The sequence below is a fragment of the Canis lupus genome, chromosome 20, assembly GCF_003254725.2.
Source record: "Canis lupus dingo isolate Sandy chromosome 20, ASM325472v2, whole genome shotgun sequence".
Lineage (NCBI taxonomy): Eukaryota > Metazoa > Chordata > Mammalia > Carnivora > Canidae > Canis > Canis lupus.
In genome coordinates, this window is record NC_064262.1 from 45,985,382 (window position 1) to 46,010,864 (window position 25,483).

The following is a 25,483-nucleotide window of genomic DNA, read 5'->3' on the forward strand; positions in this document are numbered from 1 at the left end:
CACCTCCCCTCCCTCCCCTGCCCCTCTGCTCTTCTGCTCCGGCTCTTCTGAAGCCTTCTGTTCTCTGAGCAAGCCACTCTCTCATGGAGTAGTCCCCACCCCTGGTGACAGAGGGTGCTGCCTCGAGATGGTGCACATCACTGATCACCTGGGCATGACTGAGGGCCTATGTATGACCGGGAGTGACAGCGGCGATGTCAGGAAATGAGAGGTTTCAGCCAGACCCACAGCGTGGAGCTGTTTCAGGGTCTCCAGATTCAAGGGTGGGGCAGTTTCAGCAACTGCAGCAGGTGGGGGTCCAAGGGATGCTTCCAGGCCGGCTCCCAGCCGTTCATTGGGATGCTGACCCCTCCACTTGCCCCACAGGCTACCAGCGGCAGCTGACCTACAGGCACCGGGATGGCTCCTACAGTGCATTCGGGGAGCGGGATGCGTCGGGGAGCATGTGGTGAGTCCCCACCCTGGGGTGTATGGCCGCGGGGACTCTCCCACCAAAAGCCACAGCCTCACGTGCAGCACGCATGGCTAGGACGCTCGGGGCCAGATGCCCAGGGTGACCAAGGGCCTGGTTGGGAATTGGAGACAGGCTCTGCTGGGCCCTGGGGGCGGCGATGGGAGTGTGGCTGTGAGAGTGACTATTTCTCATAGTTACTCCTTCTGCTCTTGTTGCCACCGTGCTAGCTCTCCAGGCTCTCGGAAGCAGGTCCTGGCTGCTCTGGGCCTCTTCAGAGCCCACTGGACCCAGAAACGGGGGTCACCCTGAGTAGGAGGGGATGGACTGGGAGAGGCCGGACCACCGCCTGGAGGCTGAGGTCGGGGGAGTATGTGGGCAGAGCAGCCTGGGGTCTGGTTTCCCTTGCAAGCGGCTCCCTTTGGCTTTTGGGGCAACCAGGGCAGGGAGGGCCAAAGGTGGGGCTGTGCACCCCTTCGGTCTTATTACCTGGGATACTCAGAGCAGGGCGGTTTGTGTGGCTGTGGATTTGCCATCTCTACTTTTGGGCTAACAGAGACTGTGGGGGCACCCCAACTCCTGTCTCCAGATGGGGTTTCTCTCCCTGAGCTCTATCCCAGCAGCACCTGCAGCAGCTATGGGTATGAAAACTGCTCTCCCTGTCTTAAAGCTGACAGTGTCCACTGCCCAGCAGCAGTGCCAGGCCCGGGGGAGCAGTGACACAGCTGGCTGAGCCCCAAACTGTAGAGTGTTGCTCCCTTGGCTCCAGAGGGCTGACCAGCCCAGAGAGAGGGTGCAAGTCCCACCATGCCCAGCACATGGGCACCGCATCCCATCTTGGCCCTGCGTCCCTGCTGATTGGAACTTGCGGTGTTTGGAACTCCCTTTGCTGCAACGGTGCAGAGCCGGCCTCGGGGCAGGGGCAGGCCTGGGAGATGGGAGCCAGAGCATGGTCTGGCTGATGCAGGTGCCCTAAAGGCAGGAGAAAAGATGGGTTTGGGGGTCAGTGAGGGAGGGTGGCCGGGATGAGTGGACTCCTGGGATAGGTATATGCAGGCTTGAGGTTATGGGCTATTTCACATTTTGACAATTCCCCCTTAAAAAAGCATTGATTTTCTTCCTCTTAACTTTTTTTTTTTATTGTAGTAAAGTACGCAGAACATAAAATTTATCGGGGTGCCTGAGTGGCTCAGTCGGTTGAGCATGTCCCTTGGGCTCAGATCATGACCTGGGATCAAGCCCCGAGTCAGGCTCCCTGCTCAGCGGGGGGCCTGCTTATCCCTCTCCTCCCGCTCATGTTCTCTCTATCCCTCGTCTATCAAATGAGTAGATAAAATCTTAAAAAAAAAAAACCATAAGATATATCATCTTCACCATTTTTAAGCATCTAGTTCAGTGGCATTCAGTACATTCACGCTGTGCAGCGGTCACCACCATCCATCCCCGGAACTCTTTTTAATCTTGTAAATCTGAAATTCTGTATCCGTTACACATGAACTCCTCTCCCCCGCCCCCCCCCCCATCCTAGCTTCTGTCCCTGTGAATTTGGTGACTTCCGGGATCTCTCGTGTGATCGTCGTCTTGTCCTCTTCTTCACGGCTCGCAGTGTCCTCCAGGTCTGCGTGTGCTGCGTGTGTAGCAGGGTCGGAGTTTTTCCCTCTTAAGGCTGAATGACATCCCAGCATGTGGAAGCACCCCATTTTGTTAATCTCTTCATCAGCCTAGACACTGTGTCATCCCATGTGTTAGCTGCCGTGGCAGAGCTGCTGCGAATACAGGTGTACAAATACATCGAGATGCTGCTTCCATTTCCCGCGGGGATAGTCCCCGATGTGGAATCGCTGGAGCCCACGGGAGCTTGGCCCCTGAGTTTTCCAGGAACTGCCCAACTGTGTTTTTATAGCTGCAGCACCAGTTTACATTCTCGGCGACAGTGCACAGGGACACTCCCGTGTCTCCATGTTGTCACCGACACTTGGTTTCTGCCGTTTGGACGGTAGCCGCCTGGGAAGCCCCTAGATTTTGAAGAGGGGGACCTGCTCCTCCATCCTGCGGCTTGTCCCTCTTGGCTTCTTGCTTTCTTTTTTTTTTTTTTTTTAAAGATTTTATTTATTTATTCATGAGAGACATAGGCAGAGGGAGAAGCAGGCTCCCTGCAGGGAGCCCGATGTGGGACTCGATCCCAGGACCCCAGGATCACCACCTGAGCCGAAGGCAGATGCTCAGCCGCCTAGCCACCTAGGTGTCCTGGCTCTCTGCTTTCCATCCGTTGGTTCTCCTGCATTGATTTTTCACCCTGTTATTCATCCCTGGGTCCCATCAACTCTCACTCGGATGCACAGTGATGCAGCGGGGAGGGGGGCGGGGTGGACAGGCACAGGCTGCAAAGCCAAGGATGTGACTACCGAGGTGGGCTGTGGGGTGGCCGGTTGGGGGTCCTGGGAGTCCAGAGACGCCCATCCCAGAGTGAGGGGGCCCAAGAGGCTTCCTCTGGGGAGAGACATGTGGGCGGAGCGTGGAGAGACAAGCGGGACCCCGTCCTGTGTACATGGGACAGAAACATGACATGTCCAGCGCCTGGGTGGGGTAACTGAGGCTAGTGGCTTGGTGGAATGTTTTCGGCTGCAAGCAACAGAAATCTGGCCTGAAAGGCAATTCTAAATGTCAGTTCACACCACAGGGCTGGTGTGGGGGCTAGAGGGCTGGCCAGTCTGGTAGCCCACCATGCATCAGGAGCCCCCCGGTTCTCTCCTTTGGTCCCCGTGGGCTCTCTCAGCACAGTGGCTGCTCTCCTCGTGGCGACAGAATTGCAACAGCTGCTCCCAGCATCACTTCATGTGCCTGTTCAAAAGTCATTCCCAGGCCCAGGGACTGAAATGTCCCTAATGGTGGCTGGCCAGGACCACAGAGGGGTCCAGGCATCTAAGACACTTGCAGGTTCCTGAGAGAGATGGGAGATCTCTCTGCAAGGCTGGGGGTCCCCCTTGGGGATTGGCTGTGGAGGGGCATTAGCACCAGTCATGGGCAGAGAGGCTGGTCTCTGTCGTTGGGCCCGGCTGGGTGCTCACCCCCTTCCCTGGAGCACTCACATGGCCCCTCCCATGTCACAGGTGAGGAAGCAGAGACTCTGGGTGGGGGTGGCGCGTGAGGGAGCATGCACAGTTCCTCAGGGGGTGCTCGGGAGGTGACCTTCTCTGCACAACTGCCCCAGCCCACGGTGCCCCCAGCCCCTGCCTCATCCTATTTCAGGCTCACGGCCTTTGTCCTGAAGTCCTTTGCCCAGGCGCGCAGCTTCATCTTCATCGACCCACAGGAGCTGGAGGCTGCCAAGGGCTGGATCGTCCGGCAGCAGCGGGCGGATGGCTCCTTCCCGGCCGTGGGCAGGATTCTGAACAAGGACATCCAGGTGAGTGGCCTCTCGGCCCCCTTCTGGCACCTTAGCCCTGCTCCGCCTACTCCCCAGTGCTGCTGTCTGGGGCCAGTAGGGGGTCGAGGGCTGTCCCCTCTGGCTCGGGGTGACGCTCTAGAGTCCTCTTGCAGGGTGGGATCCACGGCACCGTCCCGCTGACGGCCTATGTGGTGGCTGCGCTCCTGGAGACGGGCATGGCCTCCGAGGTGAGCACAGGGTGGCTGGGGGAGCGGGTGGGCAGCTTTCCCCGCAGGCCAGGCTGGCCATCCTCCGGCAGGCTTTTTTTTTCCCTCGATGCCCTCCTTCCACTCTTTCTCATGCTTTTCGGTGATCCCAGGATGTCCATCTTCCTGGAGTCTGAGCAGAGGATTGAGAGGTCCTGTGATAATTGAGGGGGGAGTGGCGTGAGGGAACTGGATCCTGAGAACCGGACCTCCCAGGACTCCCTGATGCCCCCGGCCCCTGTTTGGGGGGGTCATTTGGGGACAGATCAGTTTCCTGGCTGGTGACCTGTGGGCTCACTTCAAGGAGACCTATACAAAAACTTGTGAAAGTTTTTTTGGGGGAAGGGTCTAGAACCTTCGTTTACAGTTGGTACTGGAGCCAGTGGAGGTGGAGGTGTCCCTGGGGCACCAAGGAGTCATTGTTCTTTCTGTGAAACAGGAGTAGGGGTAGCACGTTCCCTGCTATGAGGGTGTCCATGGTGGATCTCAGCCCTGGGGGCAAGGACCCCACCATTCCTAACATCTGTGTTCAGTTCTACACCCTCTGACGATGAATTGTGAGTTATGGCACTTCTCAGAATTCTTGGCCTCCCAAATCGGATTTAACCTCTGGGTCAAGGGTTTGTGTAGGATCCTAAGATCCTTCATGTCTCGCACACTTTGCCCAGAGGGCCCCTTGCCCTGTGTCAAAGGGCTGAAGTGTGTCTCCCTAAAATTCATATCCTGAAATCCTTAACCCGTCTTAGCTCAGGTCAGCTTCGGCCACTGTCACAAAATACCAGTCTGGGTGGCTGAAACAACGGACATTTACTTCCCATGATTCTAGAAACTGAGACATCCAAGGCCAGGTTCTGTTTGATTCAGTTCTTGGTGAGGACTCTCTTCCCGGCTCATCGGCAGCCACCTTCCTGCTAGGTCCACACGTGGCCTTTCCCTTGTGCGCATGTGTATGTGGGGAGAGAGCAAGGTTAAGGCTCTCTTCTTTGTGGAAAGACCCCTGATCCCATGTGGGGGCTTCACCCCCAAGACCTCACCTACAGCTAATCACAGCCCAAAGGCCCCACCTGGCAATGTCCTCACATTGGGGTTAGGGCTTCAGCATATTGTGGTGGGGGGCACCGACATCTGTTCCAAAGCACCCCAAGACCTCAGAATGTGATTATATATGTAGATAGGGCCTTTACAGAGGTTGTCAAGGGACACCTGGGTGCCTCAGTGGTTGAGCGTCTGCCTTTAGCTCAGGGTGTGATCCCAGGGTCCTACGGGGAGCCTGCTTCTCCCTGTACCTATGTCTCTGCCTTTCTCATGAATAAATAAGTAAAATCTTAAAATAAAATAAAATAAAATAAAATAAATAAAATAAAAAAGAGATAATCAAGTTAAAATGAGGCCATTAGGATGGGTCCTAATTCAGTGTGACTGATGTCCTTAAAAAGGGGGCATTTGGAAACACACACACACAGGGAAGATGCTGTGGAGACACAAGAAGAAGACAGCCAGCTATAGGCCCAGGAGCGAGGCCTGGAACAGACCCTTCCCTCAGGGCCCTGGGAAGGAGCCCATGCCACCCACACCTTGATCTCAGCCTCCGGTGAGACAATACATTTCTACTTTCTAAGCCGCTCACTCTGTGGTATTTTGTTCCACAGCCATGGCAAACGCATCCTCCCTGCCTCCCAGAATATCTGACTGTCCTGGTTGGCCCGGGTCTGAGGGGGGTCCTAGGATGTGGGTCTAGTGGGTGCCTGCATCTCTGAGATTCAGGAGCCCGGGACCCTGAGCCTTCCTGAGGCGAGCCTCGCCCCCATCCTCTGGGCTATCTCAGCTAAATGGACATCCAGGTCGTTCTAACACTATGACGCGTTTAGAGCTGGGCCACGTGTGTCTTCTTCGTTCAGTGAAGCATTGGAAGGTCCCTACATCCTGGGCTAAGTGATGACCCCTGGATTCATGTCCGGGGCTGCCATAACCAGTGCCAGGCGGCTCCTTCTCTCACAGTTCTGGAGGCCAGAAGTCTGAAGTCAAGGTGTCAGCAAGGCTTAGAGCTCTGAAGGCTGGAAGGCAAGATGCTTCCAGGCCAGGCCTCTTCAGCTCCTGGGGGCTCCAGGCATGTCTAGTCTTATGGCTGTCACTCTGGTCTCTACATGGCCTTGTGCCTGCATCTCTGTGTCCGCTCTTCTTCTGAGGACCTTATCCTGACTGCGAGGTGTTGGGCTGGGCTGGTGTGGGCCTGGCCCGGGGTCCAGTGAACCTGCTGTCGGGCCTGGCACCGGTCCCGGGGAGGCACACGGTACCTCTCGACACCACGTGCTACGGGCAGTTTCCATACTTTGTCCTCAGTGGAGGATGGAAAGCTTGGGGAGAACATTCTTTCTGAGACCTTAGCAATTGCTATAGCAGGGTTATCTTTTTTTTTTTTTTTAAGATTTATTTATTCATTCAGAGAGAGCTAGAGAGAGGCAGAGACACAGGCAGAGGGAGAAGCAGGCCCCATGCAGGAAGCCCGATGTGGGACTCGATCCTGGGTCTCCAGGATCACACCCCGGGCTGCAGGCGGCGCTAAACCGCTGCGCCACCGGGGCTGCCCTATAGCAGGGTTATCTTAACACCATGGTTCTGTCGGTGCTGACAGGGACACCATTGCTCATTTGCTAAATTCATTAATGCTTCTAATCACTCATTTTTCTCACTTAACCAATATTATTGGGCCACTTCTCTGAAAGAAGCTGTCACTGGACGGTGGACTCCGTTTCTGTCCTCCCAGTGGCTCACATTGGGGTTGGTGGGGGATGTGTGATCAGGGCTGGTGGACTTCCTGGAGGAGGCGACAATAGAGGCGAGGCCTGGAACATGAGGTGGGCCTGGGCAGGGGGTCTCAGAAGCCAGATGGGGTGGGTGGGACAGAGTGGTCAGGGCTCTGCCTACTTCCCCCTAGAACTTGTCTGAGTTGATCTGCTGAGCTCAGACTTCATTTGGAAAGAGTTGATACCAGCCTAAAAAAAGGGGGTGGGGGTTTTGAAAGCCAGGTCTGCAAGCCGTGAGAGCCCCCAGAGGGAGTCTCTCCCGGAGGGAGACAAAATGAGAGTCTGTGAGCCATCCAGTGCTCTCCCTAGGAGAATCTGCGGGTGGGCAGGTGGGGGGGGGGGGACAGAACAGCCTCCCAGGGCTCCACTCCCCACCCCATCCTGCAGGAGGAGAGGAGCGCCATTGCCAGAGCGAGGCACTTCCTGGAGTCCAGTGCGCCCCTGGCCGTGGACCCCTACAGCAGCGCCCTGACCACCTACGCCCTGACCCTGCTCCGCAGCCCGGCAGCCCCCGCAGCGCTGCGGAAGCTCCGCAGCCTGGCCATCACCCAGGGTAGGGGGCCCCCACCTGCCACCCGTGAGGCCACTGTGGGGCCGACCCGCAGTGCACCCCAGTACACAGCTCTTGGACACATGCGTGACGCTAAGAGGCACCCTTTGCTCACTGTTTTGTTATTTGCTATTGTATCTCCTACCGACTCCATTTGATGAAGTGGCTTGAGCCCGAGGGTCATTTTTCTGCCCTGTGAGATAGGGGCTAACAAACCCCACCCCAGGGCCCCCACGCCTTCCATCACTGGGTAAGCCCTGCGAAGCCCTTTCCATCTTCAGTATGTGGGTCTCCCCGTGGACAGAATGACTATCCACTGGGTTTGGGGAGCCCCCGTGGCAGAGACTTCCCCGACTGAGCCCCCTCCCCACCCCACTCCTGGACCTCATCCCACTCCCTGCTCCCCACCTTCCCCAGAAGCTTCTTGGCTTATGATATCACCTGAGGAATGTTTTCATTGCTAAGATGAAGGAAAAACAAACAAACGTTAAGCCAAATTCTAAAACCACTCAATTGGCTACAGGATGTAGGAGTACCTGCTTGAGATCTTGGGCAGGAGCCCCGCTCTCTCTGTGGTCTGAGGGCCTTTTATCCCTCACGTGAGCTCAGAATCCTTGGAGGCTTTGCAATTAGCAAGTGGCTTCCTCGGTCCTGAGTGGGGACAGCTGGAGCCCCATCAAGACCCATCAGGAGGGAGGCCAAGGGTCAGGAGGGACTGGGTCTGTCATGTAGCTGTAGATGGGAAGACAGCCCCAAGGCCCTTCTTGCCCTGGCCCTCTGCCCCTGACACCCTCCTACTTTGGGGTCCACTTCCTCTCCCACAATGTGTCTTCTTGAGACCATAGGCACTGCTACTCAACCACGGGAGGCCAGGCCACACACTTGATTGGCTTGTGGCCCCTGACCTGTCCTGGCCCTACAGATGGGGTCACCCACTGGAGCCTGACGGGTTCCCGGGACGTAGACAAGGATGCATTCCTGAGCTTCAGTGATGGGGTCTCTCAGTCAGGTACTGGCTACCGGCTTTGGGTGCTGGGTGCTGGGTCCCAGCAGTGAAAGAGCCCCAACCAGCCTTGTCCATTGCAGTGGTCTCAGCCGAGGTGGAAATGACGGCCTATGCCCTGCTGACCTACACCCTCCTGGGTGATGTGGCCACAGCCCTGCCCGTGGTGAAGTGGCTGTCCCAGCAGCGGAATGCACTCGGAGGCTTCTCCTCTACTCAGGTGAGTTGAGCAGCGCCAGAGGAAGGGGCTCAGGTCCCAGTGGGGTCACTGAGGCCCAGGCTCAGGGCTCAGAGCTTGCCAGGAAGCCACTGCATGCTTCCCCTCCTGGGGCAGCCCCTTGGCGATATGGGACCCAAGGGAAGCCTGAGGGACAGATGCATCTGGCTCTGGGACAAGGACCCAGCGTCTGCCTCTGTGGAGGTGACTGCTTGTTGCCGGGGCCCCCAATCCATGGATGTCTGTACCAGATTGGCTCTCCATTCCAGCCCCATGGGTCTCTGGCCTTCAGAGAGGGTCCATGGTGCCCTCCCACTGGGGCCAGGCCTCCTAAGATGGGGGCACGGAGACTGGCGGCTGACCCGTCCCTGGGGCTGACAGCACCCCGTCACCTGTCCCCAGGACACGTGCGTGGCTCTGCAGGCCTTGGCAGAGTATGCCATCCTGTCCTATGCTGGCAGCATCAACCTCACTGTCTCCCTGGCTTCCACCAACTTGGACTACCAGGAGACTTTCGAATTGCACAGGGCCAACCAGAAGGTTCTGCAGACAGCGGCGGTGTGTATTCCTGGACCAGGGGCTGGGGGACCCTCCCTGCTGCCCACCCACCCTTGTGCATCTGCAGAGGGCATCATGGTGTCTTCTCTCTCTCAGATCCCCAGCCTCCCCACGGGGCTGTTCGTGAGCGCCAAGGGTGAAGGCTGCTGCCTGATGCAGGTGGGGCTGTAGGGCCGTCAGGAGCTCATTGGGGCTTCTGGAACCTGGGAATGCCCCGAGGGGCAGGCTGGAGGCTCCCAGCTCAGCGGGGGGCCAGGCTGAGAGAGCCCCTGGGGCAGACTCTCTGACCCCATAATGCAGCCCAGCCTGCCCAGGGCACGTGGCTGTGCCTCCTCTCGGGTATGGGCACCCCCCTCCCAAGAAAATGTTTGACCCTCAATCCAGTGGTCTCTGACCAAAAGCAGACGCCCTCGCCCACCCCCGGAGTCAGCCCAGTGCCTCCTGTTTCTTCTCCCTGCTGCTGTCTGGACTCAGCCTGGCCCTCCCTGCAGCCCCTTGGTCACCCAGCCCCGGCTTTAGCCGCACTCAGGGCCGGGGCAGGCTCGTCTTCTGGTCAGAGGGCAAGTCTCTGGAGACCCTGGAAGCCTCAGCTTCCCCAGGTGTAAAACGGGAGCCCAGACAACACGGTGGATCGGTGGGAGTTGCCTGGAGGCAGAGGGGCCTGGGCCTGACCTGCATGCAAAGGGGGTGACAGTCGTACCTACACTCGCTTGGGCGGCTGCAGGGTTGAATAATGTAATGGTAGTCCCCACGTCCGTCGTTGACGTCACTTTTGTCATCGTTCTAGCCGAGCCGCTGCCTCGCCCCTGCCCCAACCCCAGGTTCCTTAAGCCTCGGCCCTCCCACACCCCCCAGATCGATGTCACCTACCATGTGCCAGACCCGGTGGCCAAACCGGCCTTCCAGCTGTCCGTGAGCCTCCAGGAGCCCGAGGCCAAGCAGCGGCGGACCCCGGGTCCCGCCGCCTCCGCTGATGACGATGACCCAGCGGCCGACCAGCATCAGCAGGAGTACCAGGTCACCCTGGAGGTGTGCACCAGGTAAGGCCACCTCCCTGCTGGCCGAGGAGGGCCACATCCAAGGAGGACGGCCTCTCAGGACCAGGACAGGACGTTGGGCAGGTGCTCAGGGATGGTGTTTGGCGCCAGTCTGAGCCTCTGGATTGTGATGCGACCCGGCCGGGATGCCCGGGGCACTCCTGAGACCTCTACTGCACTTCCCGAGGCTGTGGCTGCTCCGGCCCTTGTGCTTCTTGTTATGGTCGCAAGATATCTCGGCAGCAACCGTCAGGGAACTTTGAAGAACAAGGTTCGTGTTACTCACTGGCCCTGGAGGTTACCGGGCATGCCCGGGGCCACACAGCGAGGTCACAGGTAGAAAGTCTGGAGGTGTGTGGGGCTTTGCCTTTTACTGGGCCAGAGGGTGGGGGCCTAGGGTTTCGCCAGTCCATTCTTATTGGCACATTTAAAAAGATAAGAGCAGGAATTAGGGAGCAGGAAGGGAAAAGCAGGTCGGTTATCTTGGTTACCCAGGGTTTCCTAAAAGGGGAACTCCCATGTGTGGGGGCGCCTGGCTCCTTGTCTAGCTGTTTCTCTGTAGCCATGTCACACAGCTGGCAATCTGTTTATCCAAGATGGATATCCTTGAAATGGATGCTTTTGCAATCAGATGCTTGCTGTCAGGCACTTACACTGCAGATGGTTTTTGAAATGAGGAGGGAGATGGAAGCTTCCAGATGGATGCAGCAGAGACCCCAGTGGCTGGTGAGGCAGGTGGCCCAGGTGGTGTGGTCCCTGCCTGATGCACCAGATCCAGGCCTCTTGGTTCTTTGACAGTGACCCTGGGACCAGGCCACAGAGGGTCCCCAGGGGGGCACAGGCAGCTGCCCGCAGAGGATGCTTATTGCCATGGTGATGATTTGGGAGCCCAAAGGTGGATGGTTGTCATGGCCTCCCAAGCCCATTGGAGCTGCCTGGGCCACCCTCCTCTACCGGGACCCTCAACCTGCCATCAACTGGGGTAGGGGCAGCAGGAAGCAGCCTGGCTGGCCCCAACTCTCTGGCCCCATCAGGCCTGCTGGAGACATCTGTTCCGCTTTCAGCTGTGTCAGAAAGAATCAGGATGTGCCATCCAGATATGGGCTTGCTCAGGCCACAGCCCCACCGGAAGCCTCCCCAGGAGCTGTGGCCACCACAGGCCCTCAGGCCCACAGTCTGCAGGCTCCTCTGTGAATGTCAGCCACCCTCCTTTGTCACCAGCACCTGGCACTGGGAGGGCCTGTCATGTAGCAGGCCCCAGAGGCCAGTCATGCCTACCTCATGTCATAGAAGGGGAAACTAGGGCTGGCTAGAGATGCCCAGTCACTTGGGCTCCCGTGGCCCCCATGGAGCTGCTTCCTGTGCTGGGGACATAGCATGGGGTTTGGGGCAAGCACGACCCAGAGTCAGTAGACCTGGGTCAGGCCCAGAACCCTCGGCCAAGCCTTCTCTTTCTGGTCTTAGAGTCTCAGCTGTGAAATAGGCCGACCGATGACCCGGCCAGCTGTGTGTGTACAGAGGGGCCACCCAGCCAGACCCGGGGTGGGCTCCCCCAGGACTTCAGCTGCTGGGACTGTGCATGTCACAGGGGGCCATGAATTCCACCACAGGGCTTGAGCTCGAGGGCCTGTCTCTCCTCTCGTTGAAAGGTGGCTGCATGCAGGGTCCTCCAATATGGCCGTCCTGGAGGTGCCTCTGCTCTCTGGCTTCCGGGTGGACATCGAGAGCCTGGAGCAGGTGAGGTGGCGCCGGCAGGCAGGAGCCAGGTGGGGTCTCCAGCGGACTGCCCTGTCCGGGTTGCAAATTCCCTGCTCTTTATAATTTATTTTTTTTATTCGGCAAAGTTGATGCCTTGGGGCTGGTCACCTGCTGGGGGGCAGGTGGGGGAGGAGGGAGTCAGCAAACATGGATGTGCTTTAGGGACAAGGTGGGGTGCCAGAGGGTACCCTCAGCCCTGGTTCTCCAGAAACTTGTCACTACCCCCAAACTCAAGAGAGACCCGTCCCATGTGGTGGGTGTGGTCTTGCCCAAGGCAGGAGAAGGTCTGCAGTGTGGGGAGAATAAAGCAGGAAAGGCAGGCCAGTCCTGGAGGGTGGAGGTGACCAGGGAGGTGGCGCAGAGCACCAGGGTAAGAAAGACCAGTACAGAGGCCGTGGGTTTATGTTTCCAAAACTATGAAGTCCCAGGCTGATGGCAGTTGAATGTTGCAGGTGAGGTAAAAGCAGGTGGCAGGGCTCAGCTGGGCACCTCGGATGTCACAGGGAGGCCTAGCCTAGGGCTAGGGCCAGATGGAGGGAGGCTACAGGAAGGGAAAGGGAGGGAAGGTGGGAGCTCAGGGTAGCTGTAACCAGCCTCGCATACCCTGTCCCGGGTGCTGGGTGGGCTGGCAGGGCCTGGGTAGCACTGACCCGTGGGGACTTGCTGGAGGGCCACAGCCAAGCCGCCGGCCTCTGGGGCCTTGGCTTCCTTCAGAACCTGGCCCACCTCCCCCTGACCAGTGTCGGCCCCACAGAGACTGGGGAGGAAGCAAGCGCTGGGGACAGAGGTGCTGGGTGGATGGACCCTGACCTCTGGCTTCCTCGCCAGCTGCTCTTTGACAAGCATTTCACGCTGAAGAGGTACGAGGTGGCTGGACGCAGAGTCCTCTTCTACTTTGATGAGGTACTACTGTCACTGGGGTGGGACTGGGCGCAGGGGTGGAGGCTTCTGCAGCAGCCGTGTTGGTGAGGGCGGAGCTGTCATGGCCCAGTGTGGTTCCTGCAACCATCTCATATGGTGAAAAAGAAACAGAGACAATAAATCCAGGCAGAGCCGGTACAGCTGGTAGCTTTGTGCCCCAGCCAGCTCACCTGGGTGGAAAAAATTGGGAGGGGATGGAATAGTATTCAGGTATAAAAAGGAGTGTATGTAGCACTGATGTGTGGGTGAACCTGAACACCAGACACAAAGGCTTCCTAGCGCATAATCCCATGTATATGAAAAGTCCAGAACAGGTGAATCCATAGAGACACACAGAGCAGGCTTGTGGTTGCCAGGGGCTGGGGGAGGGGAGGGTGGGAGTGAGGAGTGAAAGACCAGGTGTTCTAACACGTAGACTGGAAGGACCCACACAACTAAGTGGAATCAAGTTTCTGTTTTTCACGCCTCCTGGGTATCCTGAAAATCAGCCAGTTCTGGGCACATGCTTTGAGGCATAGTAGGGGCTGTCGCTCATCCCTGAACCTAGTGGCCCCAGCCAGGCCTGAGCCCGTCTGCTAACCCCACAGATCCCCAGCCGGTGCCTGACCTGCGTGCGGTTCCGCGCGCTGCGTGAGCATGTTGTGGGCAGGACGTCTGCGCTGCCCGTCTCTGTGTACGACTACTACGAGCCTGGTAGGCCCGCGCCCACCCGCACCCTCAGCTCAGTTCCTCACCTTGTCACCCCATCAGTTGGTCACTCCTCCCCTGCCTCGTCCCGCAGCGTTCGAAGCCACGCGGTTCTATAACGTCAGCTCGCGCAGTCCGCTTGCCCGGGAGCTGTGCGCTGGGCCCGCGTGCAACGAGGTGGAGCGCGCCCCGGCTCAGGGCCCCGGTGAGTGCGCGGGCTGCTGCCTCCCCTACCCCCAGCCACCGCGACCGCCCTTCGGGAGCTCAGGTGCGAGCGGGGGAGCGGGGTCTCCAGGCAGAGGACAGCTGGGTAAAGGAAGGAGGACAAGCTGGCTCATTCTGGGGACAGGGCCGAGGGGCTGTGGGCGGGCACCGAAGGGGGCGGGGCCGAGCGAGAGGGGGCGGGGCCGAGGGTCTGTGGGCGGGCACCGAAGGGGGCGGGGCCGAGGGTCTGTGGGCGGGCACCGAAGGGGGCGGGGCCGAGGGTCTGTGGGCGGGCACCGAAGGGGGCGGGGCCGAGGGTCTGTGGGCGGGCACCGAAGGGGGCGGGGCCGAGGGTCTGTGGGCGGGCACCGAAGGGGGCGGGGCCGAGGGTCTGTGGGCGGGTACAGAAGGGGGCGGGGCCGAGGGTCTGTGGGCGGGCACCGAAGGGGGCGGGGCCGAGGGTCTGTGGGCGGGTACAGAAGGGGGCGGGGCCGAGGGTCTGTGGGCGGGCACCGAAGGGGGCGGGGCCGAGGGTCTGTGGGCGGGCACCGAAGGAGCGGGGCGAGGGTCTGTGGGCGGGTACAGAAGGGGGCGGGGCCGAGGGTCTGTGGGCGGGCACCGAAGGGGGCGGGGCCGAGGGTCTGTGGGCGGGCACCGAAGGAGCGGGGCCGAGGGGCTGTGGGCGGGTACAGAAGGGGCGGGGCCGAGCGAGAGGGGCGGGGCCGAGGGGCTGGGGGCGGGCACCGAAGTGGGGCGGGGCCGAGGGTCTGTGGGCGGGTACAGAAGGGGGCGGGGCCGAGGGTCTGTGGGCGGGCACCGAAGGGGGCGGGGCCGAGGGTCTGTGGGCGGGCACCGAAGGAGCGGGGCGAGGGTCTGTGGGCGGGTACAGAAGGGGGCGGGGCCGAGGGTCTGTGGGCGGGCACCGAAGGGGGCGGGGCCGAGGGTCTGTGGGCGGGCACCGAAGGAGCGGGGCCGAGGGGCTGTGGGCGGGTACAGAAGGGGCGGGGCCGAGCGAGAGGGGCGGGGCCGAGGGGCTGGGGGCGGGCACCGAAGTGGGGCGGGGCCGAGCGAGAGGGGCGGGGCCGAGGGGCTGGGGGCGGGCTTGTGGGGGCGGGGCCTAGAGGCGTGAAAGTGAGATGGGGAGAGGGCGGGGCCGAGCGGGGTGCGGGCGCCCAGAGCAGAACCCGTGGTGCCCCTTCCTTCGTCCACAAACCAGAGGTGTAGGGACTGCAGGGCCCTGGCCATGAGCTCCGAGGGTGGCCGCAGCAAAGGGCTGGGTGGGGCTGTGGGGATCCTTCAAAACCTTTTTATTTTTCAAACATACTTGAAATAGGTTTAGATTGCTTTGGTTGATAGCTTCAGTTGTTTTTGCAAGTACTGGGCAAATACTTGCATGAAATTCCAGCAGGTCAGGGCTCAGGGACTCCCAGTAACTGTCGAACACCAGTCGCCACCCTGTCGAAGGTAGTAGTCCCGCCCCAGGGACTTTCCTCCACTCCAGGCCTGGTGGGAAGCGCGGGCCAGGTGGGGATTGGGGTTCCGGAGACCCTGCCGACTTCACCTCGCCCCCAGGGTGGTCCCCGGGCGAGCGAGGTCCTGCGGCCGCCCCAGAGGAGGGGGCGAAGATTTTGCGCTGTGGCTGCGCCCGGGACTGTAGCGCCCGCGGGGACCCGGTGTGCGGCTCCAACGGTGTCGTCTACACCAGCGCCTGCCACCTGCAGGAAGCCGCCTGCCTAGGCCGCGCGAGATTGGAGCCTGCACCCCCTGGCCACTGTGCCCTCGGTGAGGACCCAGCTGGGTCTGGGACCCCAGCTCTCCCTGGATACAAATAATGCACCCCTCTCTTTATCACATCCTCCTCCTCTCCATCACCCCCTCCTCCTCCCCATCCCCACCTCCTCTGCCCCATCACCTCCTCCCATCACCTTCATCCTCCACCTCCCACCACCTCCTCCTCCCATCACCTTCTCTTCCCTGTCACCTTCTCCCTCCTGTCTAGTGTCACTCCGTCTCCCCTCCTCTCCTCTCCCCTCCTCTTCCCCCACTCCCTGACTGTCGCAGTCCTCCATTCCCTGTCTCTCCCTGATCCTAACAGAAGTGGCCCCTGCATCTCTCATCTCTGACTCTCTGTCTTTGGACTCAGGACTGTCACGCTCTGTTCCTTAGGCCTTGTGTCCTCTCCATCTCTGGTTCCTTGCATCAGGGTTTCTGCATCTCCTCAGTCTTGCTTGAGTCTCTCCCCATCCCCACCCCAAGTTTGTGCTTTTCTGGGACTACACATCTCTGAGCTCTGTGTCCCCTTCCCCCACCCTTGTAATCTCTCACCTCCTGCCTGTTGCTCTGGGCCATAGATCTCCTCTTTATGGTCTCTCTGGGCTATCTGCCATCCAGATGGTCCCCCTCCAGTGCCCTCCTACCGACTGAGCCCCCCTTCCTTCCAGAGCAGCTGACACCGGCCTCTGCGTCATACAGTTACGACTATGACCCAGTGCCCCCGGACTCTGGGCACCTGGCAGCCAGCCATGGCCATGAGGTGATGGACTTGGAGGGGGAGGCAGAGGACAGGTGAGAGCCAAGCCCCTCAATTCCCTCCCCCTACTGGCCCTGCACCTGACAGGAAGTGGGAGTGACCAATAGATGGGTCAGCCTGCAGGTTTCCAGGAACTAGGTAGGAGAGAGACAAGGTGATGGGGAGGAGGGGGAGGAGGAGGTGGTGATGAAGAGGATAGGGAGATGCACTACCTGTATCCAGGGAGAGCTGGGGTCCCAGAGGTCAGACCCAAGCTGAGTCCTTACCAAGGACACAGTGGCCAGGGGGCTGCAGGCTCCAGTCTCCCAGGGCCTAGGCAGGTGGCCCCCTGCAGGGATCTCTTCTCTCCTGACCCCATCCCCCACTGTCTGTCCAACACACATCAGAGAACAGCCTGTAGGAGCGCAGTGAGGCTGAGCCTTCCCAAGGACGCGACCCCAGGACAGACCTGTCTATGGGCTGCCCTGGGACCCTGTTAAAGAAATTATTCACGATGCTTGTTAAGATGGCAAGGAAGACTTTGTTCAAGGGAAGGGGCACTGGAGACCAATAGCAGGACCATGCGGTGGGGCCTTACAGTGGAGAGGAAGCCAGGACCCAGTTTGAATGGTACAAGAAAGAATGGAGATTTATAGTCAAGGACCAGCGTGGGGTCCATGAACGAAGAATTACTGACCGGAAACATCAGGGATGAAGGGAGAGTTCTGACTGACCCCACCTAACAGCATCCCCCCCCAAAAGGCAGGCCAGGGTGTCAGACAATGCCCCAGGGCTGGTGGGGAGGAGGGAGCTGACTGGATATGGAGGGTGACTAGGTATGGAGTGAGGCATTCCAGCCTAAGCCGACGTAGCAGGGGTCTTGCTGTAATTGGACAGTGCTGAGATGAATGAACCCCAAAGCCCAGAAGTGGAGACCTAGTCGAAAAAGAGGAGCCTGAGTGGCTTTTTTTTAAATTTATTTTTATTTATTTATGATAGACATAGAGAGAGATAGAGAGAGAGGCAGAGACACAGGCAGAGGGAGAGGGAGAAGCAGGCTCCATGCAGGGAGCCCGACGCAGGACTCGATCCCGGGACTCCAGGACCGCGCCCTGGGCCAAAGGCAGGCGCGAAACCACTGAGCCACCCAGGGATCCCCCTGAGTGGCTTTTGATCAGAGAATCTTTGTCACTCCAGGGAAGGGAAGGGGAAGTGGGTGGGAGACCAGAGAGCCCTGTGGGGTGAGGCTGGGAAATGGCTGCCGGGCAGACTTCCTGGAGGAGGCGAACTTTTCTAAGTTACAGCAAACTCAAGAGGTTTAAGCAACGGGTTGAGTTTATCAGCTCAGGTACGTGCCAGCTCCTGGGGCTTGCTGTACTGTCAGGCCTCAGACTGTGTCCCCCTAGGTCCTGCCTGCCTTGGCGGGTCTCCCCGACACATGTCCGTGGCAAAGGCAGGGTTTTGGCACACCCAGTGGGAATGCTTCCACGAGTGCCCACCAAAGTCCCGGAGGCTCAGGGCCGCATCCTCCACACCAGGCACTAGGGCTCTTAGTCCGTGTGCGCTTAATATAATTATTGGTAGAGCTGGGCTAATGGCTCTGGTTTCAGTATTTGTTCTGTTTTGTCCTCCGTGGCTCCTTTTGTCTCTATTGAATATTTTTTTTAGGATTCCATTTCGATTCCACTCCGGGGATCACCATATATATCCCTTTTCAGTTGGTTGTTCATTTTTCACCACTGTCACAACTGACTCTGCAGTTCTCCCCTACGGGTGGCTTTGTGCCGTCACCGCCTTGGTCAAGATACAGACCGGCTGTCCCTTTACAGCCACGCCCACCCGGCCCCTCCCCGAGTGTCGTTGGGGAATGCTGTGGAAACGGGAGTCCTTTGGAGACTGGCTTTTCTCACTTGCCTCCCATCCGCGTTGTTGTGTGTACCAGAAGTGAACAACCTGTCCCATCGCCGTGCCCCGGTGGCAGTGGGCAGGGTCCTGAGGGTCCTCTTCAGGGGACATGCACCTGCCCCATGACGTGGAGGCAGCTCCAGCTGAGGGCACGCTGGCCCCCGGAAGGCCTGGCAGCCCACGGTGTCTTTCTCTTTTCTCTCTCCAGTCAGAGTGGCTTCTCTTCCTAATGCTCCAAGCAAGAGGACTTGATCTGGCTGCGTCCTGTCCCTGCCTGCCCCCCCGGAAGGGGGCCACTGAGGGGAGAGCTCCCTTGCCCCTCTGGTGGGCGGGCGGACCCCACTCCAGGTGACTCCAGCCTCCAAATGAACCTGATACACGGAACGCAGAGACCTGCCTCGATGGATGACAGGCCTCCTCCCAGCCTTCCCTCAACCAGGGGGTCGGCCTCGATCCCCCCACCTCCCCACCTGCACCTGGGACTGGCTGCACCCCTCCTCGGGCCAGAGCAGCTCCTGCTCCGGGGGCAGGGGTGGAATTCCTGGGAAGGACCTGCGGCCAAAGGCCTCTGTCAGCAACTTCCAAGTGAAATAGGCTGCCTTTCTCCAAAATGCAAAGGTCTGGCCCCCTTTGGGGCACCTGGCTGCTGAGCCCCTGGACCTAGACCTCAAATTGTCCCATAATGGTCACAGTCCCCACACACACCCCTCCCCATCTCACCGCAGGGGTCCCTGAATGTTTGGTCCTGACAGTGCCAGGCCCTTGGAGAGCCGCGGGCTCTGACAGAGGCGCCTTCAGCTTCCTGCCTCCAGGACTAGGTCGATACCCACCCCAGGGTATCACCCCCTGAGCCCCTGAGCTCCCGGGACCCCACACGGGGAACTGCCCTCTTCCAGCATCCTGGGAGGGAGCCCCAGCTCTGCACCCAGGCCTGCCTTCGTTGGGGGACCCTCCCACATTCCTCTTTGTAACCCTCAGGGGATGCCTGCCTCTCTTTGCTCCCGTGCGGCCTGTCTTCTCCCCTTCACGGTGGTATTTATTGCAGCCGGTGCTGCTCGTCTCTGACCTCCAGCCAGTGGGTCCCCAGTGTGCAGCGCCGGCCACTTTCCCGCGCCGCTCACCCCCACCAGCCTACAAGGGACAGTTCCTGGGCCCTGGGCCCGCTCCCTGCGGAGGCCGCTCCTATAATAAAAGCTCATTTCCAGAGTCACAGCCAGACTTTGGCCTCTGGGGGGGCAGCACTGAGGGCTGGAGCCCCTGCTCCTGTCAGGCCCCCAACACCTCTGTTCCCTGGTCTCCAGCTCAGCCTTTCAGAGCTGGGTGGGGAGGAACGTTTCGAACACCTGCACCCCAACCTAATCGCAGACTCCCATGCATTTGTAAGAAATGCTGCCAGGACAGAGAGGATCCCAGGTACCCCTTACCCAGCCTCCCCTGGAAGTAACCTCTTGGAAAATTCGTACATCATCAACCAGGCTCTTGACATGGGTATGCTTCGCTCTCCTAACACTTCCCCAGGCTCCTCGCGTGTGTCCTGGGGCTGCATGCCCCCTGGTTGGTTTTTCCCTAGACCAGATGCATATGGGCCCCATGGGGAAGCCAGGAACAGCCCCCACCTGCCTCTGCCTTGGGGGAACCTGCTTACTCCCACAGTTGATGCCCCTGTGGCTCCGGACAGAGTGCCCCATGCTGCTCTTCGGTGTGGAGGCAGTGGCTACCCTTCCCCCGGTGGTATCCCCCCAACCCCAATACACACTCCAGAACAGCTCAGAACCTGGTAAACAGCTGGGGTGGGGGTGGCAGGGCTGTAGCCCTCACCCCCAGGCCTTACCCGTCCACCCTCCAGATGCCCACCCACCTGGTCCTGGGGTGGTGGGAGACATTAACATCAAGAAAAGGATTCAGATCTCAGGTTGACGGGAAGAGGTGCCATCCTGCAGCCAGGGTGACAGCAAAAGACAATCCTGTAGATCCCCATGCCAGGCCGCACCAGGTTTTGGGGAGCAGATGAGGGCCTCCTCAGTGACTGTTCAGGAGATGCCCCAAACCCGGGAGCCTGTCCCGGAGCTAGGCCCTGGGCTTTGGGGAAGGAGGACTGCCGTCTAGCCTCCTGGCCACCTGGGCCATGACGGGGTGGGCAGCCGGAGCAGCCTCCCGGGTGGGGGTCCTGCAGCAGCTCTAGAGTGGCCTCGGCAACCCCTCTGCCCCACCTGGGACACGAGGGAGCTGGCCGGACCTGGGAATCTGCATTTAGCCCATATGTTAGTTTCTTGGCACTGCTGTAGCCAAATACCACAGAACAGGTGACTTAAGACAACAGAAATTTATTTCTCTGACAGTTCTGGAGGCCGGAAGCTTGAGATCAAGGCGTGGGCGGGGTTGGCATCTTCCGGGGGCTCTGAGGGAGCGAGGCTTGGGCGGTCGGTTTCTGGCGGCCTCTGGCCGGCATCGTGTTCTCTGGCTGTGGCTGCGTCACCCCAATGTCCGCCTTCGTGGTCAGATGGCCTCCTTCCCGGTGTGTATGTGCGTCCTCTCCTTATAAGGACACTGGTCACAGCGGATTTAGGCTCTCCCCTCCTCCGGTGTGACCCAATTTCAACAGTACCTGCAAAGCCCCTATTTCACAGCAGCTCACCTTCAGGGCGTCCCTGTAGACAGGAACTGGGAGGGGACCCCGCTCGGCCCGTGCAACCCCCTCTCCGTCTGCCCCGCCTCCCGGGGCCCGTCACACCAGCGAGGTGGAGCGGGTGCCGGTGCCCTGGGTGGCCCCGTCCCTGGAGGCCGCCGAGGCGCCCGGGGCCCAGCAGAGCAGCCTCTCCCGCACCTTGTCCCTGAACTCCGCGGACACGTAGTAGTAGATGAAGGGATCCACGCAGCTGTTGAGGGTGCTGAGCGCCAGGCTGGGCACGTAGGCCGCGTACAGGTCCCCCCAGGCGTCCGGGCCCGGGTCCGAGTAGTGCAGCAGCAGCAGCGTGTTGCTGGGGACGAAGAAGGCCAGGGCCGAGGCGAGCACCAGCGCCGTGAGCCCCAGCGCGTGGCCGTAGCGCGGGCCGCCGGCCGCCAGCGCGCACAGCGCGGCCGCGTAGCTCAGCAGCACGACGAGCAGCGGCACGAAGCAGCCGAGCACGGCCAGGCACAGGAAGGCGGGTCGCCAGTAGGAGGCCTGGGCGCCCGCGGGCAGCGCGTCGTGGCACAGCACGCGGGGCGGCCGCGCCAGCCGGAAGGTCTGCTGCTGCAGCGCCAGGGGCAGCGCCAGGGCGGCGGCCGCCAGCCAGGCCAGCGCGCAGAGCCCGGCGGCCAGGCGCCAGCCGCGCAGCGTGAGGGCTCGCAGCGGGTGCACCACGCCGAGGTAGCGGTCCAGGCTGATGGCCGCCAGCAGCAGCACCGAGCCGTACATGTGCCCGTAGAGCGCCGCCGTGGTGGCGCGGCAGGCCGCCTCGCCGAAGGGCCAGTGGCGGTCCTGCAGGTGGTAGGCGATGCGCAGCGGCAGCGTCAAGGCCAGCAGCAGGTCGGCGGCCGCCAGGTTCATGAGCAGCGTGGTGGAGGGCAGCCGCGGCACCCGCGTGGCCAGCACCCAGAGCGCCAGGCCGTTGGCCGGCAGCCCCACCAGCAGCGCCAGCCCGTACACGGCGGGCACCAGCCTCGTGGCCACCCAGCCCAGCAGCAGGGCGCGGGAGCTTTCTGGGATCTCCAAGATCTCGCTGTTGTTAGCCCAGGGCTGGCCGGGGAAGCTGCGCAGGTGGGGCGAGTGAGGGGTCCCCTCCTGGGGCCCGCTCAGGGGCCCCACTGTGCCATCTGGGGGAAAGGGGATCGAGGCGTTGAGAGTCCGGTTGTCACCCCCGTTTCCCCCACCACCACCACCCCGCCGGTCCCTCCCACTGCGGGATGCTGCTCCCTGGGGGCTCCGGTCCAGGCTCCAGCTCTCAGGAGCCCCCAGCTTGGTGAGTCAGAGCTGGACAGACACCCCCAGCCCTGGCACCGGGCTGGGTTGGAGGACTGCCCCCTCCCAGCCAGTTCCCTGTCTCCCACTCATCAACTCTAGGCCTCCCTCCAGCCCCCAGACAAGGCCCAAGGGCATGCACCATTACCTCCCCCTGTGCTCCCCATCTCGTCGTAGGTGAGGGGGCTCTGGCTGTCGTCTTCCAGGTTGAACCCCATAACCAGAGGCCAGAGCAGCACCAAGGCCCACATGCTGCCAAGGCTGCTCTGGGCTGGGGCCGGCTGACCTAGGGCTTCCTGCCTGGCTGGACCCCCCACCCCCAGCTTCCTGAGTGCCAGTGGAGGATTGGACAGGCCCCAGTGAGATAAACCAGTCCCTGCCCCCACAAGCCTGTGACAGGCCCATGGTGTGGCCTGAGGAAGCCTGGTGGCCAGAGTCACTCGGTTTCAAAAACAGGGTCCCAGTGCTGGGCCGGCAAGATGGGGGAGGAAATTCCCCACCCTCAGCCTCTGTCTAGCCCAGAAACCTCTCCCGGCTGAGTGGCTGCTTCCTGCTACCCGGTCATGTGTGCAGCCCCCGTTCCCAGGACAGCCCTGCAGGTCACGTCCCCAGGCAAGGGCTCTGCACCCTTCCTGCAGCCCCCCCCTCCCATCCCTGTCTGTGGCTGGCTGGACCAGAGCCCTGCCTCCAAGTCAGAGGTCAGAGCAGGTGAGTGGTCCTCCCCCCTCCCCAGACACCCGGGTCCTCTGTGGGGGCTGCCCCGCCTTATTGCGACTATCCTGGGGAGCAGAGAGGAGCCCAGCTTCGGCCTCCTTCTGGGTCTTGAGGCCCCTTCTGCTCCCCTCCTGGCTCCATCCGCAGCCTGGGGCTCCCGGGAACGGTCAAGGCCAGAACTCAGCCTGAGAGTGGTGGCCAGGCCAGCCCGGGAGAGAGGGCCCCTGAGCCACCCACCCTCCTCTCGCCCCTCCTCGTCCCTGCACTCAGATGCGGGCCCACCTTGCAGGTGAAAAAATTCAGAGGGGCTCGCGGGGGAGGGGGAGGGTCCTCCTCTCTTCTGCACACAGTCCCCCCTGATGCCCCTCCAGGGAGAGGCCTCCGCCGTGCTCCGCTCCGCGCTGGGGGGTCTCGACCTGTGTGGTCAGGCTGCTGCTGCTGCTGGGGTGGGGGGGGTGTCTGAGAGCAGGAGAACCCCGAGGCAGCGGTAGGGGGGCAAGGAAGAAGAAATGAACCAGGGGTGGGAGAAGGGCAGCGATGCGGCCTGTCCTGGTGCTGGGAGCCCTAATCTAGCCACACACTCGAGGTCACGGGGACCGGCCAGGAAGTGACCGAGCAGTCCCGGACGGCGTCGGCGCAGCTGAGGGTGAGATGCCAAGGTCCCGGCCCCCAGCCCAGGGTGGGGGACCCAGGCCCAGACAGTTCCGGCGGGGACAGGGTCTTAGCCGGGAGTCTCCCGTTTCCGGACTGTTTCCACCGGCACCGGTGACAAATTCAGCCACCTCCTGACCGAGGTCCCTCTGAGCTCACAGGGAAACCCAGATGGGGACACCCTGCTGCCCTCCAGGAGCAGGACGGGGAACCTGTGCAGGGGCGGCTGGGGGGCTGGCGGCTGGGCGACTCGGGGGAGGCTGGTTGGACTCAGGAGTCGATGTCTGGGGAGGGATGGGGAGGCGGGGGGGGGGGGGCACGCGGGCAGGAAGTCACTTGTTGGGGGGGCGGGTATTCTCCGCAGGGCGGAGGCGGGGTTGTGTATCCCCAGCCGCATCACAGAAACAACCCTGTGCCAGCAGGAGGGGGCAGCCCCCCCCCAGGATGTGTGGGGCCCCCTGCCGCGCCAGGGGCTTTCTGGAGGATGCTGAGGGCAGCCGCCTTTGGCGAGAGGGACTTGGGTGCCTACCGTTCGTGTGCTTTTGTGTACTGTTGGGATTTTTCTGTGTCATCTGTCACTATCCGTAAAAACCTCACTTTTTTGTTTATTATTTATTTAGCTCCACGCCCAGCATGGAGCCCAATGCGGGGCTTGAACTTACTACCCTGAGATCAAGACCTGAGCCACCCAGGTGCCCCCCGAAACTCACATTTTAGAAAAGCCCTGGGTAGCTGAGTCGGTTGAGCATCTGCCTTCGGCTCAAGTCATGATCCCAGGGTCCTGGGATCGAGTCCCTCTTCGGGATCCCGGCTCAGCGGGGAGGTTGCTTCTCCCTCTTCCTCTGCCCCTCCTCTCTGCTCGTGCTCTCTCTTAATCTCTTTCTCTCAAATAAATCTTTTTTTAAAAATTAAAAAGGCAGGATAGCAGCTTTAAAAAGGAAAGAAAATCTGGGGCGCCTGGGTGGCTCAGTGGTGGAGCGTCTGCTTTTGGCTCCGGGCGTGATCTGGGGGGTCCTGGGATCGAGTCCGGCGTCGGGCTCCCTGCATGGAGCCTGCTTCTCCCTCTGCCTGTGTCCCTGACTCTCTCTCAATCTCTGTCTCTCATGAATAAATAAATAAAACCTTTAAAAAAGTAAAAAAATTAAAAGGAAGGAGAATCTGATTGAAGCTATTCTACAGCATGGGTGATGCTGAGTGAGATAAGCTGCCAAGAAAGCATCGATACTATGTGACCCCACTAAGATGAGGTCCCTCGACGTGGTCCGATTCTCAGAGCCAGCGAGTAGGCAGTGGGTGCAGGTGCGAGGGGCCGGGGGAGGAGCAGGGGCGTCTGTGTTTTATGGGGACAAGAGTTCCCAGTTTGGGAAGACGGGGAAGTTCTGGAGAGGGACGGTGGGGATGGTTGCATAACCACGTGGATGTACTTACAGCCACTGAACTGGACACTTAAAATGGCTCAATTTTATGTGTATTTTAACTGAATTAAAAACTTATTTAGGGATCCCTGGGTGGCGCAGCGGTTTAGCGCCTGCCTTTGGCCCAGGGCACGATCCTGGAGACCTGGGATCGAATCCCACGTCGGGCTCCCGGTGCATGGAGCCTGCTTCTCCCTCTGCCTGTGTCTCTGCCTCTCTCTCTCTGTGTGTGACTATCATAAATAAATAAAAATTAAAAAAAAACTTATTTAAAATGATGGGGGGGAGGGGAAGGGCAATCTGATCTGAGCAGATGGTCCTGGACCTGGATTCCCAAAGCCGGCAGCCCCACCTGGCCCGCCAGGAGCCCCCGCAGCCCATGCTGGCCCACCTCGAGGTCTCCAGTGGACGATGGAGGTCGGTGTGTCAGTGAGAGATGCCTCACGTCCAACGCAACAGCTCTCGGGGCACCATCTTCGTGGAAAGTGTGATCCCTTTATGCTGTACTTTGAAGGCAGATGGGCAC

The 25,483-nt window shown here is 60.4% G+C and overlaps 2 protein-coding genes and 1 long non-coding RNA gene across 13 annotated transcripts in view; 1 reads left to right on the forward strand and 2 right to left on the reverse strand.

Moving 5' to 3' along the window:
* The window catches only part of CPAMD8 (C3 and PZP like alpha-2-macroglobulin domain containing 8), a 76,912-nt gene extending 57,465 nt beyond the window's left edge, over window positions 1-19,447 (forward strand). For 5 of the 9 annotated variants that reach the window (XM_025457933.3, XM_025457938.3, XM_025457935.3 and 2 more), the window contains 16 exons: window positions 367-448; window positions 3,701-3,857; window positions 3,992-4,066; window positions 7,276-7,441; window positions 8,361-8,447; window positions 8,525-8,661; window positions 9,061-9,216; window positions 9,313-9,375; window positions 10,072-10,256; window positions 11,903-11,990; window positions 12,840-12,914; window positions 13,520-13,625; window positions 13,714-13,824; window positions 15,396-15,605; window positions 16,265-16,388; window positions 18,446-19,447. In XM_025457933.3, the coding sequence (XP_025313718.2) occupies window positions 367-448; window positions 3,701-3,857; window positions 3,992-4,066; window positions 7,276-7,441; window positions 8,361-8,447; window positions 8,525-8,661; window positions 9,061-9,216; window positions 9,313-9,375; window positions 10,072-10,256; window positions 11,903-11,990; window positions 12,840-12,914; window positions 13,520-13,625; window positions 13,714-13,824; window positions 15,396-15,605; window positions 16,265-16,388; window positions 18,446-18,467 (1,844 nt within the window). In that variant the 3' untranslated portion in view covers window positions 18,468-19,447. Of the gene's footprint in view, window positions 1-366; window positions 449-3,700; window positions 3,858-3,991; window positions 4,067-7,275; window positions 7,442-8,360; window positions 8,448-8,524; window positions 8,662-9,060; window positions 9,217-9,312; window positions 9,376-10,003; window positions 10,266-11,902; window positions 11,991-12,839; window positions 12,915-13,519; window positions 13,626-13,713; window positions 13,825-15,395; window positions 15,606-16,264; window positions 16,389-18,445 lie in introns of those variants that run through there. The other 4 variants (XR_003140942.3, XM_025457937.3, XR_004807683.2 and 1 more) reach the window with 4 other exon arrangements.
* On the reverse strand, window positions 12,396-13,816 carry LOC112666696 (uncharacterized). Of its 3 annotated transcripts, none has more exons than XR_003140943.3 (3): window positions 13,667-13,816; window positions 12,822-13,020; window positions 12,396-12,552 (listed from the first exon to the last, which is right to left on the reverse strand). It is a non-coding gene; the product is annotated as an uncharacterized LOC112666696 (long non-coding RNA). The 3 variants fall into 3 exon arrangements; XR_003140944.3 differs by having other exon boundaries at window positions 12,822-13,010; window positions 13,667-13,809; XR_003140946.2 differs by having other exon boundaries at window positions 13,540-13,679.
* A 1,094-nt stretch (window positions 19,448-20,541) lies between the features above and the next one.
* Window positions 20,542-23,601, reverse strand: F2RL3 (F2R like thrombin or trypsin receptor 3). The gene is made up of 2 exons (XM_025457942.3): window positions 22,326-23,601; window positions 20,542-22,032 (listed from the first exon to the last, which is right to left on the reverse strand). Exons 1-2 carry the CDS (start codon window positions 22,426-22,428, stop codon window positions 20,963-20,965), a joined length of 1,173 nt encoding a protein of 390 aa, XP_025313727.1. The 5' UTR covers window positions 22,429-23,601; the 3' UTR covers window positions 20,542-20,962.
* Between the last annotated feature and the right edge of the window lie 1,882 nt (window positions 23,602-25,483).